The sequence below is a fragment of the Marmota marmota genome, unplaced genomic scaffold (genome assembly GCF_001458135.2).
Source record: "Marmota marmota marmota unplaced genomic scaffold, marMar, whole genome shotgun sequence".
NCBI lineage: Eukaryota > Metazoa > Chordata > Mammalia > Rodentia > Sciuridae > Marmota > Marmota marmota.
Genome location: NW_026000000.1, coordinates 6,911,679 through 6,927,462, shown reverse-complemented (window position 1 = coordinate 6,927,462; position 15,784 = coordinate 6,911,679). Strand labels below are relative to the sequence as shown.

General features: G+C 36.9%; 1 protein-coding gene across 10 annotated transcripts in view; it reads left to right on the top strand.

Moving 5' to 3' along the window:
• Marchf8 (membrane associated ring-CH-type finger 8) overlaps positions 1–15,784 on the top strand; it is a 224,908-nt gene that overhangs the window by 140,530 nt on the left and 68,594 nt on the right. For 6 of the 10 annotated variants that reach the window (XM_048807466.1, XM_015498889.2, XM_048807471.1 and 3 more), the window contains exon 2: positions 4,871–5,050. The exons of 1 other annotated variant lie outside the window; for it this stretch is intronic. In XM_048807466.1, coding sequence (XP_048663423.1) covers positions 4,949–5,050 — 102 coding nt within the window. In that variant the 5' untranslated portion in view covers positions 4,871–4,948. Of the gene's footprint in view, positions 1–4,870; positions 5,051–11,525; positions 11,645–15,784 lie in introns of those variants that run through there. 3 more of the 10 variants (XM_048807467.1, XM_015498888.2, XM_048807470.1) reach the window with 1 other exon arrangement.

Here is a 15,784-nt window from a genome sequence, read left to right as displayed (position 1 = left end):
TTTTTTTTTTTTTTTTTTTTTGGTGATGTGTAGTTTGTCTATTTTTTCTTTATTTTAGGAAGGGATACACATTCATTCTTCTGCATGTGGCTATTCAGTTGTCACCATCCTCTTGAAAATATTATTCTTTCACCATAGAATGGCCTTTGTTGAAAATCAGATGACCATAGATAACATGAATCCTAGACTCTATATTCTATTCTGTTGATCTATATATATATATATATATATATTCTTTTGTTTTGTTTTGGTACTGGGGATTGAACCAGGGGTTGCTTACCACTAAGTGATAGCTCCAGCTCTTTTTTTAAATGTCTTTATTTTGAGGCAGGGTCTTGCTAAGTCCTTAAGGCCTCATTAATTTGCTGAGGCTAGTCTTGAACTTGCAATCCTCCTGCCTCAGCCTCCTGAGTCATTAGGATTATATTGTGTACCACCATACCCATCTCTGTTGATCTATCTATACTTATTCAATACCATGATCTTGATAACTGTACTAAGTTTTGAATTTGAGAAGTGTGAATCTTCCAATTTTGTTAATCTTTTTCAAGGTTATTTTAGCAATTTTGAGTCCCTTGAATTTCTATATAAATTTTGGAACTAGCTTTTCAAATTCCTGCAAAAAAGTCAGTTTACATTTTGATAGGTATTACTTTGAATCTTTAGATCAATTTGGGGAGAATTGCCATCTGTGTTAGTCAGTTTTCTGTTGTTTTGGCAAAATACTTGATATAAAAAACTTAAAAAGAGGAGAGATTTCTTTTGGCTTACAGTCTTCAGTAAGACTGAAGAGAGGCTTCAGTCCATGATCTCTTGGCCTTTTGGCTTTTGGCCCTATAATAAGGCATTTCATTATGGCAGAAGAATGTGGTGGAAGAAAACTGCTCATTTCATGGTGACCAGGAAGGATGTGGGGAGGGAGAGAGGTGAAAGGGAGAGAAATAAAGATGGGGAGAGAAGGAGGAAAGGGATTTGGACAAAACACACCCTTCAAAGGCATGCCCCCATTGACCTGCTTCCTTTGACTAGGCTGTGCCTCTTAAAGGTTCCACTGTCTCCCAACATTGCTGTCAGCTGGGGCCAGTCCTTTAACACACAAGCCTCTGGGAGACATTCCAGATTCAAACTGTAAACATTTTAACAATATAAAGTCTTCTGATCCATGAACATAGGATTTCCATCCCCAGACTCAAAGAACTGGCCTTGGCATTTCAGTTCTAACAGATATGGATGCTCATTTCAGGTGTCCCATATTTTCTGAGTTAGCATTAGTGGAATTGATTGTTAGGTATAATATAGAGGTTTAACCATTGCTTTTAAAGATAAATTGATAGATATCTGGAGATTTTGCAAAGAAAATAGTGTAGTAACTGCTTTATGCTTTCATAATTACCTTCACATTAAAAAGTGGCATGGTGGGCTGGGGTTGTGGCTCAGTGTAGAGCCCTTGCCTAGCACATGTGAGGCACTGGGTTTGATCCTCAGCACCATATAAAATAAAGAGAGAGAGAGAGAGAGAGAGAGAGAGAGAGAGAGAGACAGACATTGTGTCCCTCCACAACTGAAAATTTTAGAAAGTGGTATGGTCTGTTTTTTAGTTTGTTTATAGACTTAGTTAGACTTACCTTCAATACGTCTGGCACAGGAGAGGGATTGTTTCAAGTAAACTTACAGGTCTATCTCCTGGAGGCGGGGGTGTACATCAGAAGACTAGCTTAAGTGGCTGTAAAGAGGCAGGTACTTAAAAACTGCAAATAATTTTAAACCCTCTTGCATTTGTGTTTCTGTGGCATAAATGGTCCCCTGAGATTGTCATGGGCATGTATCAGTGATGCGATAATGCTTATCATCCATGACAAAGGATTTTAATGCATTACTGATGAAAAAACAGTTCACTACTAACTATTGTGATCTGCTGGCATGTAAGACATATCAGCAAAAAATAAGTTTCTCTTGTCTTGTATAATGTGCTTAAATATAAACATTCAGATCATTTGTGGGATACAGTGCTTCATCTGTACTAGCTTCATCAAGGCTTGAAGTAGAGTAGGTTATGCATATCTACTCGACTTCAAAAAAAGAGTAGGTTATGTATATCTACTCTACTTTAAAAAAATTAAGTAGGTGACACTTGTTATCAGAGATTATCTACCTGTTCTAAAATTAAAAGTTTATTTATTTATTTATTTATTTTTAAGATACTGGAGATTAAACTCCCAGGGCCTCACACAGGCTACACGGGTGCTGTACTGTTGTGTTCCATGACTAAACACTTAAGGTCATTCTAGGTGAACTGGTCTGCACAAAATAATCACAGAGAGACAGAGAAATACCTTTTTCTTTGGATCCTGTGATGGCTCCTCTGAACTTAAAGCTTTGTCTGGAAAGAGAGAGCACATGCTGAACTCTTTTATTGGGGAGAAGCCATTCAAATGAGGCAAGGGGTCAGGTTCAGGGAGTTGAGTTTAGATTTATGATGTCTGCTCTCGGCAGGTTGACTGACATCTAGGAAGGCCATGCCCATCTCATGAGCTGTGTGGGGATCATGGCAGAGCAAGCGAAAAGACCAAGCAAGGCCAGCCCAAAACAGAGGGATGTCAGTTCAGTCCACTTGGTGTGCTCAGTGCTCATAGTTCACACACACACAGCCCATGGCTGGCTTGCCACATCTCCATATTCTCATCACTCAAGGTTAAGGGGTGCTTGGTTCGTGTGTGACAGCTCCCGACACTTTACCACTGAGGTATATTCCTGGCCCTTTTTAAATTTTATTTTGATACAGGGTCTTTGCTAAATTGCCCAGTATGGCTTCAAACTTGCTATCCTCTTTCTTCAACCTCTGTGTAGCTGGAATTACAAGCATGTACCACCATGGTTGGCATAAAATTTGATTTTTAAAATCAGATTTTTTTTAAAGATCATTTCCTTGTATTCATTGGTTCCTTCCAGTTTCTTATTTCTTTCTGTTGCTTGTTGATTTTAGCTATGCAAAGGAGTCCATTTTGTGAGTACTTTTGTTGTTCTGTTTCTATAGTGACCTGTCAATGTGAGACCAGCCTCATAAATACCTTTGTACAGAGCAGAATTTTGGGAAAGGTGATATAAATGTCTGCTTGTCAAATGTGGCCTTAGGGTTGTTAGGTTTTGTTGTTTTCTTCCCTGCCTATCTACTACTACTACCTCGTCCCAAGCATATGGTTAATAAATGAAATCCCTCAAGTTAGAGATTAATTCTTTTGGTTTAAAGCTTATATCCTTGTTAAGTTTCAAACAGCAAGAAACATTGCTACCTTAAGCCTTATGAATAATTTGTATTTAATTGTATATAGAATTTTGATAGATTTTACTGGGGGCATTGAGAAGAGAGAATGAAAAAGAACATAGTTCAATTACTAGCCACTTCAGGGGCATGTAGGAGGGAAAAAAAAAAAAACAGAAAAAAGGCATGAGTGCCTGGAATTATTGAAGACAGCCTAACATACACAATTATTCTACCTAAGGGCAGCATTTTCTTGGTTCTCAGGAATGTCATCTTCCTGGGGGTCTTCATGATAACCCCCATCTTCTGTGAGAAACCCTTTAGAGCAGTGCTTGGTAAACTATAGGTCATGGACCAAATCTAGCCTGCTACTTGTTTTTATAAGTAAAGTTTTATTAGAATATAAATCTTAGTCCATTTTGTGTTGCTATAATAAAATACCTAGATACTTTATAAAGGAAAGATTTATTAACTCCCAGATCTGGATGTTCAAGAGCATGGTATTGGCATTACTTTCTGGTGAGGGTCTCATAATATGGTGGATGACATGACATGGTGAAAATACAAGAAAGGGGAGAAGGGCAAGAAGGTAGGGAATATGAGAGATGTGAATATGGCAAGAGAGTGGGCAGAAGCAGTAAAAGTTGCTTTATAACAACCTGCTATTGAGTAAACAATGAAACCTAACTTGATCTCTCAGGAAAGCATTAATCTCTCTTAAAGACCTCATCTCTTAAGACCCCATCATCTAAATACCATTACATTGGGGAATAAGCTTCTAGCATATGAACCTTTGAGGAACACACAATATCAAAAACCATAGCACATCACCATTCTCCTTCATTTACATATAAGCGGTTTCCATGCTAAAAGGCAAGTTGAGTAGCTGCAACAGATTCAGCCACACACCTGAAATATTTATGTGGCCCATTATGGGAAAAGTTTGGCAACAACTGGTCTAGTGAGTCTAGACTTTTAGAAGGTTAAGCATGGATCATGGATATTTTGAATTTATATTAGACTTCTTAACCTCCAATCTTACTATTGTATATGCTCAAGAGCAGCAGTTTTAAGGAAACATAACTGCTTATATCAGGATGAGTGCTTGATTGTGAAAAAAGTTTAACTTCAAAAATATAGTAGATGAATAAAGTGCTTAAACCTAAGTAGACAATGGAGAATTAATCTTTGATTATACATGTACCTGATCCACCAGCCTCTTCAGCATACTCCCATTTTAGAGAAATGTTACAATTTTCCTCCTAAAAAGTCATTTTCCTTTTTTTTGAATACCAGGAATTGAACCCAGGGGCGCTTAACCATTGAACCATAACCCTAATCCTTTTTATTTTGAGACAGGCTGTCACTAGGCTGCTTAGGGCCTTGCTGACTTGCTGAGACTGACCTTGAATTTGAATCCTCTTGCCTCAGCTTCCTGAATTGCTGAGATCACTGGTGTGTTCCACCACATCTGGCTAACTTCTGTCATTTTTGAAGATGAAACATTTATCATTATCTATTTAAGTCAAAATATGAAATTAAAGATAAAATGCTAATCTCATTCTTAGAAAAGTATTTTAGCTCAGTTATGTTTCTCTTCACTCCTCTTAGCTTGAAGTCCATGGCCCAAGATGACTCTACCAGTGGAGACTCTCTTCTATAAAGAAGGAAACTGGATCAGAGGCTGGGATGAGCATGCCACTGCATCAGATCTCTGCCATTCCATCCCAGGATGCTACTTCTGCTAGAGTCTACAGAAGTAAGACCAAAGAAAAGGAGAGGGAAGAACAGGTAATGGGAGAATACATTTTTTTTTTTAGTTTTCATTAAAAGTTCATTAAATATAATCTTTAATAATACTTAAGCTCTAAAATCAGGGTTTCCTTAGGTAATATACTAATAAGCACACAATAGTTGTGTTTAGAAGAGATTATCTTTTGGTAGTTTTCTGATTTTGATGTAAACTTATTCTGTTCATAAATGGTTATAAATGGTTTATCTATTGGTTAAGTCTGTATGCCTGATTACTTCTGATAAATCACTAAGATAAAGTTCGTGCCGGGCACAGTGCTACATGCTTGTAAACCCAATGGCTCTGGAGGCTGAGACAGGAGGATCACGAATTCAAAGCCAGCCTCAGCAAAAGCAAGTCACTAAGCAACTCGGTGAGACCCAGTCTCCAAATAAAATACAAATTAGGGCTAGGGATGTGGTTCAGTGGTCGAGTGCTCCTGAGTTCAATCCCTAGTACCCCCTGCCCCCCAAAAAGATAAAATTCTTTTAATTTTCAGAACATGATATAAAGCATAAATTTATTTGAAGAAAAATTTAGGAATGCTTTACTTGGTTAAAAGGGTACCATAGTTAATACCACTGAGCCTCTCTCTGCCCTTGTACTTGTGATGTGGCTTGAAAATAACTATGCATTAGAGTCTGAGAAGTTCAGGATGGAGAATGTTTAGGACTTCTAATCCCAGCCAGTGGGGTCAAGGAAGTCTTCTTGGAAAAGATGGCATTTGTGCAGAGACCTGAAACAATGATCTGGAGTTAGGAGAAAGGGAGGAGGCATAGTATGCCAAGTTGGGGAAATGCTACATGCCAAATTCCTGAAGATTAGAGCAATGTGAATTTGGAGAGATTAAAATAAAATAACTTGAGCACAAAGGTCAGATTGTTTAGTGGCAAGATAGGAAGCTGGAAAAATCAGCAGAAAGCTACTTTAAGGAGTTTGGATTTATCTGTACAAAGAATTGAACGATCAGATTTTTGTTCTTAAAAGTTTCCCTGAGACTGCAGTTTGTAGAATGAATTCAGTAAGTTCTGGGAGAGCAGAGGATTATTTAATAGCTTAGTTAATCTAGGTTTGGTATAGTTTTTCTGTACAAGGCCAGATAATAAATAAAGTTATATGTTGCTTATAAATAAGGATATGAGATATGCATGTATGAGTATGTCACAGTGAATATTATGTGTAACTATAATGCACCAATAAAATTTAAAAAAAATTATGGGGATACATTCTGGGAAATAGACTATAAGGCAATTTTATCATTGTGCCAACATCATGAGAGTGTACTTGTATAACTAAGAGAGCCAAGGAAGGAGTCACTAGGCAGTGTAATCAAAACATTATGTGGTGTCTGATTGTATTTTAGACTTTGTGGGCCAATCACACTCACTAACTTTGCCATTGTGATATGAAAACACTAAGACAATATGTCAATGTTTGGACCTGTGTTCCAATAAAAGGTTGTTTACAAAAACAAGTGGAAGCTGTATTTTAAAGATAGGCCAATCCCTGAAGATCCTTGGCCTAGGGAAAAAGGTGATGGTGATATCATCTGGGATGGGTTAATGGAGTATTTAGTTTATTTCTTAATTGGACTTGTTGAATATATGTGGGGAGGCACAGGAAAGAATAAAGGATGACTTCCTGCTTTCTCCATTGCCTTTGCAACGTGCTGTATAAACATATGCCAATTAGTTCTTGTAGAATTTCTATTTCATAGTTAAACTGATCTTTACCAAAGACTAAGAAAAAAATTAATAAGTGTCATTCAATTTGAAGTTATTGTAGTTGATTGGACACCATTCTTTCCATTATTCCATAAAGAATTAAAAAAAATCTATCATATTCTAGCTCTTTTGAAGTACCTGGACTTCAAAATGAAAATTTCTATAAATGAAAATAACTCTCTCTATTCTTAGTTTGTGTTTTCCCACACCCTTTTTTGTTTAGCTGAGCACTTGGGAGAAGTGTGACCAGCACTGGTTGAAATGCCAGCTGTGAGGGTAGTGGTAAAGTAGATAATTGTTAGTTGTATTAATATTTTTCATTATTTTTTCTCACTTGCTAGGGTTGAAAGAAGACCCTCAAATGTCTTTCCCATATTCTGTCAGTGGAAGATTTATTTAAATTAATAGTCTTTTCTTATAACCCTTCTTTAACCCAAATGGTTTTTTAAATATAACTAAATCTTACTGTAAGGTACTTGCCTATACCAAGTTGAGACTGCCAATTTCTTTTTTTTTTTTTTTTTAAAGTTGGTAAATATTTATTCCTCTCAGCACCCAGTTTGACCTTGACGAGACTGCCAATTTCCTTTTCATTGTAGGTTGAATTTAGACAATAGATGGCTGTAATTTCTTGGTGTGTCTCTTAGTCTGCTCTGGCTGCTGTAACAAAATAACATAGTCTGGGTGGCTTAAATAATAAACATGTATTTCTCACAGTTCTGGAGTCTGGAAGTCTGAGGTCAGGGTTCCTACTTCTGACTGTGTGTGAACAGTTGCCTTCCTGTGATGTCCTCATATATTGAGAGGAGAGAGAGGAAGCTTTTTCATGTTTCTTCACAGAAGAGCACTAATCTCATCATGAGCTCCACCCTTAGAGCCTAATTTTTCTCAGATGCATAATTTCCAAATACCATCCCATTGGAGACTAGGGTTCCAACATAGGAATTTGGAGGGGGGGTGAGATAAACATTTAGTCCATAGCAGTATATGAGAGTCCATGCATATGAGAAAGTTACACGTACTTGGTGTGGAACAGAAAGGAAGATATCCAATATTTTAGTCAAGAAGGGAAATTCTTTTTGATATATACCCTACTTTAGATTTCATTGTTAAGTGGATATTCAATAAGTGCTTACTGAATTGATCTATTTTATAGTATGGTTTTTAAAGGCTTAAATAAATAGCATTGACTTGTTATATTTATAGAATTGGGATTTTGATTGGTTTTGGGAAGATAGAGGAACTATCCTGTTCCTTCTTTGTGAGGGGAGTAGTTTGAACCTGTTGGCAGCCTGACCATGCTGGAAATCATGGTGCTGTGCAGCTACAGGCAGTGAAACAGCAGTTAAGACAGGATCTTGCAAGACCCCCAGAGCTTCCATCTTATCATTCACTGTTCTCAAAACTACGAAGGTGAAATTTATCCCATATTTGTTTCATGTTACCTCAAAGGTGAATTTATGCATGATTTTTTCTATAGCACCCACTGGATAAGCCTGTCTATAATTCTGTGGAGAGTTAATGGACTTTTACATAATAGCCAGTATGGTTGATGAATAAGAAAAATATTTTGTAATCCACAAAAGGATATCTGTTACTGTCACTTTCTTGAAGAAGCATACATATTTTTAGGATTTTATAGATATTGATCCATTGCTTTTGAAACTGTGGTCTGCACTGGGAAACTTGATTTGGTGGTTAAATTTGTATCTTTTTTAGTGTGAGAATTATTATTATTATTTTTGGTAATACTGGGGATTGAACCCAGCACTTATTTACTTCTGAGCTACATCCCTAACCACCCCCCCCAACATTTTTAAAATTTTGAGACAATATCTTGCTAAATTGTTGAGGTTGGCTTCAAAATTTTGGTCCTTCTGCCTCAGTCCCAAGTTGTTGGGATTACAGGCATTCTCCACCATGCCTGGCTGTTGTGAGAATTTTAATTAGATAATGTTAATGGGATTTAAAAATTTTTGTTTTTTATTGGTGCATTATAATTATATATAACACTAGGATTCATTGTGGTATATTCATATGTACACATAACAGTTTGGTCAGTTTAATTCCCTAGTAACTCCCTTTTCTCCCCCCAACCCCCACCCCCTTCTTTTACTCTATCTTCTGTTTTTGCATCTTTAAGATCTAATGTACATCTTTAAAATATACCTGTTCCAAATTACTTTTTGGTTAGGCATTACCATCTGTGAGAACATTTGCATGGCTTCTTAAGTCTTCCATCTACCTAACCTCTAGCCCTTGACCCGTGCTGGCTTTGTGAAAGAAGGTTCGAATCCTGAGAAAACGCTAGGGAGCTTTAAATTAAAGAGACAAGACTCTAATTACCTTTAAAACCAGCTCCAGGACAGCTTCTCCTAGCTCCATCCTCCAGCCACCTAATGCGGTAGCGAGGTTTACTGAAGAGGCTAGTGAGAGAGAGAGAGAACACCCCAGAGAGTGGACTTTTATTGGGGAACAAAAAATTCCCGGGAAAATCCCACCCAATGAAGATTAAGGGGGCAGCATCCCAAGGTCAGGGGTGACGATTGGGTCTTCTGGGCAGTGGCCAGACACGCCTCTGCACGGCCAAGCCCTCAGACCTGGAGAAGGGTGGGGAAAACTCTGACACAGCTGTGTCTAAGTGCCTCTCACCCAGCCAGAGAGGTAACTCAAATCATGTGCGAGGATGGCCTCCCACACTTACCTGTGAGGGCCTCAAGAGATTATTTGTTGTAGTCCATTTTCTGTTGCTATAACAGAACACCTGACACTGAATATTTTATAATGAAAAGAAATATAGAATAAAAGAAATATTAAATTCAAGTTAATCAATTTATAAAGCTTATTTAGTTCATAATGTTCTGCCTCACCTCCAGCCCCAAGGAATGGAGTTGGCTGTGTATGGCCCGAGACCTCTGAAACTATGAGCCCCCAAATAAACTTTCCCTCCTCTAAAATTGTTCTCATCAGTCCTTTGGTTAGAGTAGTGAAAAAGATGACTTAAAACAAAGGGAAATCTCTTCTTCTAGAATAAACTCAGCTTTCTTCTTTCTCATATACTGTGCCTTTCTCTGTCCTGCCCAGTGTGCATGGACCTTACCATGTCTTCTCATTGGCTCATGCTTCTGTCTAGCCTTTCTGTGTGTGTTACCTACCTGTGTGGTCTAGGGGGACCCTTCCCTCTCCAGCTACATTATGAACCATGAGCTGGTGTGGCACTTTTTGTGCAGTTGAGGTGGATGGGAGGGGGAAGTCATGAAGTGTGGTAAAGGGAGAAGGGAACCAGCTTAGCTGGGGAAGGGCTACAGGCAGCCTCTGCTGTGTTGGTTAAATTTGTTTGTTTTTTTTTTTAAGAGAGAGAGAGAATTTTTTTAATATTTATTTTTTTAGTTTTTGGTGGATACAACATCTTTATTTTTTAATTTTTATGTGGTGCTGAGGATCGAACCCAGCGCCCTGTGTATGCCAGGCGAGCACGCTACCGCTTGAGCCACATCCCCAGCCCAAATTTGTATCTTTTTTTAGTGTGAGAATTATTATTAATTTTTGGTAGTAATAATAATTATTATTTTGTCATCTATGACCTGTATAATGGATAAGGAAAAGTTATCACCCTTTTGGGCCCCTACCATTTCTCAATGCCTTAGGAGAGTCCATGTCCATCCAAGTGAGCCCAGGTAAGTCTCCTCTTCCTTTGAAGTCATTCCTTTTCCTCTAAAGGCTGATTACCCACCTACCCATCCCTTGAGTGAGAGATAAAGGGAACCTTGTTTAAGCCAGAGTACTTATTACTGAAAATTAACTTCCTGAGAGAGCAAAAGCTTGAGGCATTTTTAATAAGTGCAGAAGAAAAATAAAGAATGAAGTAGTTAGGTAAAAATGAGGGATGCAGAAAACAGGTAGAGAACATTATAGGTGATTGGACTTTCTAGAGGCCAGTGACAAGATGGTAAGATTATGGGTCTTCCTGTATTTGGTTCAAGTTCCTCTTGGAATTGTGTTTTTAGTTGCAGTGAATTGACTGCTTCAGACATGATGCTTTTGGAAATGTGTAAGCATTGACAAATTGAGGGAAATGAATGTTCATCTGATTCCTAGAAGAATACCAATGAGATGAAAGGTTTATTTATAGCCTTTGACCAGGAAAATTCCCCTTTGAAGCAGTTTATTTCCTGGCATTGGTACTCAAAGCTCCCTTCCCCCAGCCCTTGGTGATTTTCTTTGGTATGCAGTAGCTGATCTTTTGCTAAATATAAATACTGGCCTGCTGATCACAGGGCAAGCACTGTGCTGCTTTTCTTATAGCCAGAACCCTGTAGGACAGGTTTATAGAGAAAAAGGAAAAAAAAAATTGTTCTTTTAGACATCTCTGGTTTAATTATTTACTCTTCCTACTTTTTTTGTTTTTTTTTTTTTTAAAGTCTCTCAAGTAAGTCTGGGTGATAGGTTAGCATACCAGAAGAGCAAACAGATCCAGTAACATTTACTGACATTTACTGGAAAACTGAACTTCCATTCCTTGCATGCCAGCAAGTATGGTTGGTTTAGAATCTTTATATTGCATATTGCTATAAGGCAGTAATGAAATTGCTTGCTGGGATGGACTAGTCATGAATTATTCATTCACTGCCTAGTTCCTTGGAAATCAGTTGGAGGAAGTAGTTAGTCCAGTTTGATCACAGGAGCATTAGTTACACTGAGGGCTTTGAGTCCAGAGGCTGTAAGGATGTGCTTTTGCTGACTGTTGTAGGGCTGAAGCTGCTGTGTAGGCAGAGCCCATCCTCCAGTGTGGAGCACAGGCACCATGCTGCAGGGGAGAGCTGCACTGAGGATACTCCAATGTATTCCTGCTGGAAAATGAAGCTTCAGGTAGGAGAAGTGCCCTTCAGCAGTGCTGAGGTTTCTCACAGATTTTAAGGATGCCATTTTTGGCCTTCTGAAACAAATATGTACAGAACTTAGAGTTGCCTTCCCTATAGAGGTATCCAATCTGAGAAGTTAAGCAGTTTATATCTTCAAGGATCTACATTGTTTCTAACAAAACTGTTACTCAAAATTGTGGAAAGCATTTTTTAAGTAAATAAATATTTAAATGTATGTATTATAGCATTTTTAGTGGTATCTTCCTTTTGATGTAAAAATCGTCCTTTTAATGGATGTAGTATTGCCCATTTAATTTTAAATCATGGGTTTTTAAATCATGGTTTTCTTTGGAAATTTTTGAGAAAGACAGTTTAGTTCACAGTCTGGGTACAGCTAGAGAAAGTATTGTTTGTAGAAGCTACTTCAGTTCTCTCTGCTGAAACTCATTCTGGGAAGATCTTCAACTTCTCATAGAATTGAGAAAAAATGCATAGAAGACAGAACAAAGACCTTGTTGGGTATTATTTACTGTGTGTGTGTGTGTGTGTACACGTACGTATGTACTGTGTGTGTTTTAAGCCAGACATATAATTTCATTTGGCAGGGCTGTTATAATGTTGCCATTTGTTTCCTTTGTTTGATTTTGGGTGCAGTCTGTGTTAACTTTGCTGAGACCGGAGATTTTCTTGCTGTGAGAACTCAAAAATAGTAAAGATGAAAAGAACCACATCACCAAGGACTCTGAGCCAAATTGTATATATTATTTTATCAGTAAATATTATTTTCAGTTTTAAAACTATACCAAATGTCTCTTGAACACATGTACTTTGGCTCTGAGACAACTAAGGAAGATTGACAGTACTCCTATACTGTTTTCTTAAGCTCTGTAAGAGCAGGAGTATTTATTTTGTTCACTCATCATTCCCAAGGGTCTAGAACACTACCTGGTAGTTGGTCAATAAATGTATTTCTGAATGAGTACATTCTGTACTGAACTCTTTAAATAGCCTTTGAACAAAGGTTGCTTGTTCATGTAGTTCTGTAGGAAGTTGTAGTATAATTTTTGCAATAACTTTTATAGGAAATGGCTTCTTATTTATATTGCTAAAGAATATTTCAAGTTCAAGGTTTTGTGTACTGAGTGGATGCATAATTTTTTTTTAAATTTTTATTTGTTTTAATTAGTTATATATGATAATAGAATGCATTTATGTATTTTGACATATCCTACATAAATGGGGTATAATTTCTCATTTTTCTGATTATACATGTTATGTTGTAGAATCACATCGGTCATGAAGTCATATATGTGCATAGGTAATAATGTCTGTTTCATTATACCTTCTATCCCCATATCTCCTCAATTGCCTTCACTCCCCTCTACCTATCTAATCTAAAGTAACTCTATTCTTCCCTAGAGCCTGCCCTCAATGTGAATTAGCATCCGTATCAGAGAAAACATTTGGCCTTTGTTTTTTGGGGGATTGGCATATTTTGCTTAGCATGATATACTCCAGCTCCATCCATTTACTGGCAAATGCCATAATTTCTTCTTTAAAAGCTGAGTAATATTCCATTGAATATATATGTATACACATACACACATACATATATACACACGCTCCACATTTTCTTTATCCATTCATCTATTGAAGGGCATGTAGATTGGTTCCATAGTTTAGCTATTGTAAATTGAGCTGCCGTAAACATTGACATGGCCATGTCACTATAGTATGCTGATATAGTACTTTGGGTATAAACTGAAGAGTGGGATAGCTGGGTCAACTGGTGGTTCCATTCTGAGTTTTCTGAGGAATCTCCAAACTGCTTTCCATAGTGGTTGTACCAATTTCCAGTCCCACCAGCAATGTATGAGTGTACCTTTTCCCTCACATCCTTGCCAACATTTATTATTTCCTGTATTCTTGATGATTGCCATTCTGACTGGAATGAGTTGAAATCTTACAGTAGTTTTGATTTGCATTTCTCTAATTGCTAGAGATGTTGAACATTTTTCCATATATTTGTTGATCAGTTGTATTTCTTCTTCTGAGAAGTGTCTATTTAGTTCCTTAACCCATTTATTGATTGAGTTATTTGTTTTTTTGGTATTACATTTTTTGAGTTCTTTGTATATATCCTAGAGATTAATGCTTTATCTGCCAGTCTGTAGGCTTTCTCTTCACATTATTGATTTTTTTTTTTCCAAGAAGAAACTTTTTAGCTTGAATCCATCCCATTTATTGATTCTTGATTTTACTTTTGCGCTTTAGGGATCTTGTTAAGGAAATCAGATCCTAGGTCGACATGATAAAGATTTAGGCCTACTTTTTCTTCTAGGAGGCGAAGAGTCTCTGTTCTAGTACCTAAGTCTTTGATCCACTTTGAATTGACTTTCACGCAGGATGAGAGATAGAGGCTTAATTTCATTTTGTAAAATGTGGCTTTCCATTTTCCCCAGCATCATATGTTAAAGAGACTATCTTTTCTTCAGTGAGTGTTTTGGTGCCTTTGTCTAGTATGAGATAACTGTATTTGTGTGGGTTTGTCTCTGTGTCTTCTATTCTGCATGTCTGTTTTGGTGCCAGTACCATGCTGGTTTTGTTACTATAGCTCCGCAGTATAGTTTAAGGTCTGGTATTATGATGCCTTCTGCTTCACTTTTTTTTTGCTAAGGACTGCTTTGGCTTTCGGGTCTCTTATTTTTCCAAATGAATTTCATGATTGCTTTTTCTAATTCTATGAAAAATATCATTGGGATTTTAATAGAAATTGCATTAAATCTGTATATGCTTTTGGTAGTACGGCCATTTTGACTATATTAATTCTACCTACTAGGAGCGGGAGAGATCTTTTTTTCTTCTAACGTTTTCTTCAGTTTCTTTTTTCAATGTTCTGTAGTTTTCATTGTAGAGTTCTTTCACCTCTTTTTTTAGATTGATTCCCCAATTTTTTTTTGAGACTATTGTGAATGGGGTAGTTTTCCTAATTTCTCTTCTCAGTGGATTCATTGCTGATGTATAGGAACATGTTTGATTTATGGGTGTTTTGCTGAATTCATTTATTATTTCTAGAAGTTTTTTTGTGGAATTTTTTGGAACTTCTAGATATAGAATCATGTCATCGACAAATAGTGATATTTTGAATTCTTCTTTATCTACTTGTATCCCTTTATTTTTTTTTCTAGTTGCTCTGACTAGAGTTTCAAGGATGATGTTGAATAAAAGTGGTGAAAGAGGGCATTCTTGTCTTGTTCCAGTTTTTAGAGCGAATGCTTTCAGTTTTTTCGGTTTAGAATTATGCTGGCCTTGGGTTTAGCACATATAGCTTTTACGATGTTGAGGTATGTTTCTACTATCCCTAGTTTTTCTAGTGTTTTGAACATGAAAGTGGATGCATAATTTTTAAGTGGCATATTTTTATCTCTTCATTTTACTATTTATATAATTAATATTTTTTAGAAATCAGCAAACCTTTCTTTTTGGCAAAATGTTATTTCATATTCAGAAAACAAAAATGAAAAATACTTCATAGAAAATGCACTTGGAAGAGATTATAGTTTTTAATTATCATTGTTTTTAAATTTTGAGACAGGGTCTCCCTAAGTTGCTTAGGCCTTGCTAAGTTGCTGAGGCTAGCATTTGAACTTGTGATCCTACTTCCTCAACCTCCCAAGTTGTTGGAATTACGGGCATACACCACCACACCCAGCTTGGAAAAGATTATATCTTCCTGGTTTGCAGATGACTGCCTTCTCTTGGTATCCTCATGTGATCTTTTTTATATGTATACATACTTACTGTTGGTTTCTCTTCTTTTAAGGACACTTATTGGATTAGGGTCCCCATCATCATGCCATCATTTAACTTTATTAACTACTAAAAGCTTTATCTTTAAATATGGTCACATCACATGTTGGGGGGTAGAGGTTCAACATGCAAATTTGGGGAACATATAGTTTTGTCCTCGGCACTGACCATAACAATATTTTTAAAAGTAAGATTTCTAATACTTTTCTTTTTATTTATTCTTTTTTCTTTGGTATAAAAATTGTAAAAAATTTGAAACTAAAGCTCCAGTCTACAAAAAGCATGGGGAAGGGGCCTCTTTTTTTATGTGTGTGTTGTGCTGGGGATCAAACCCTCA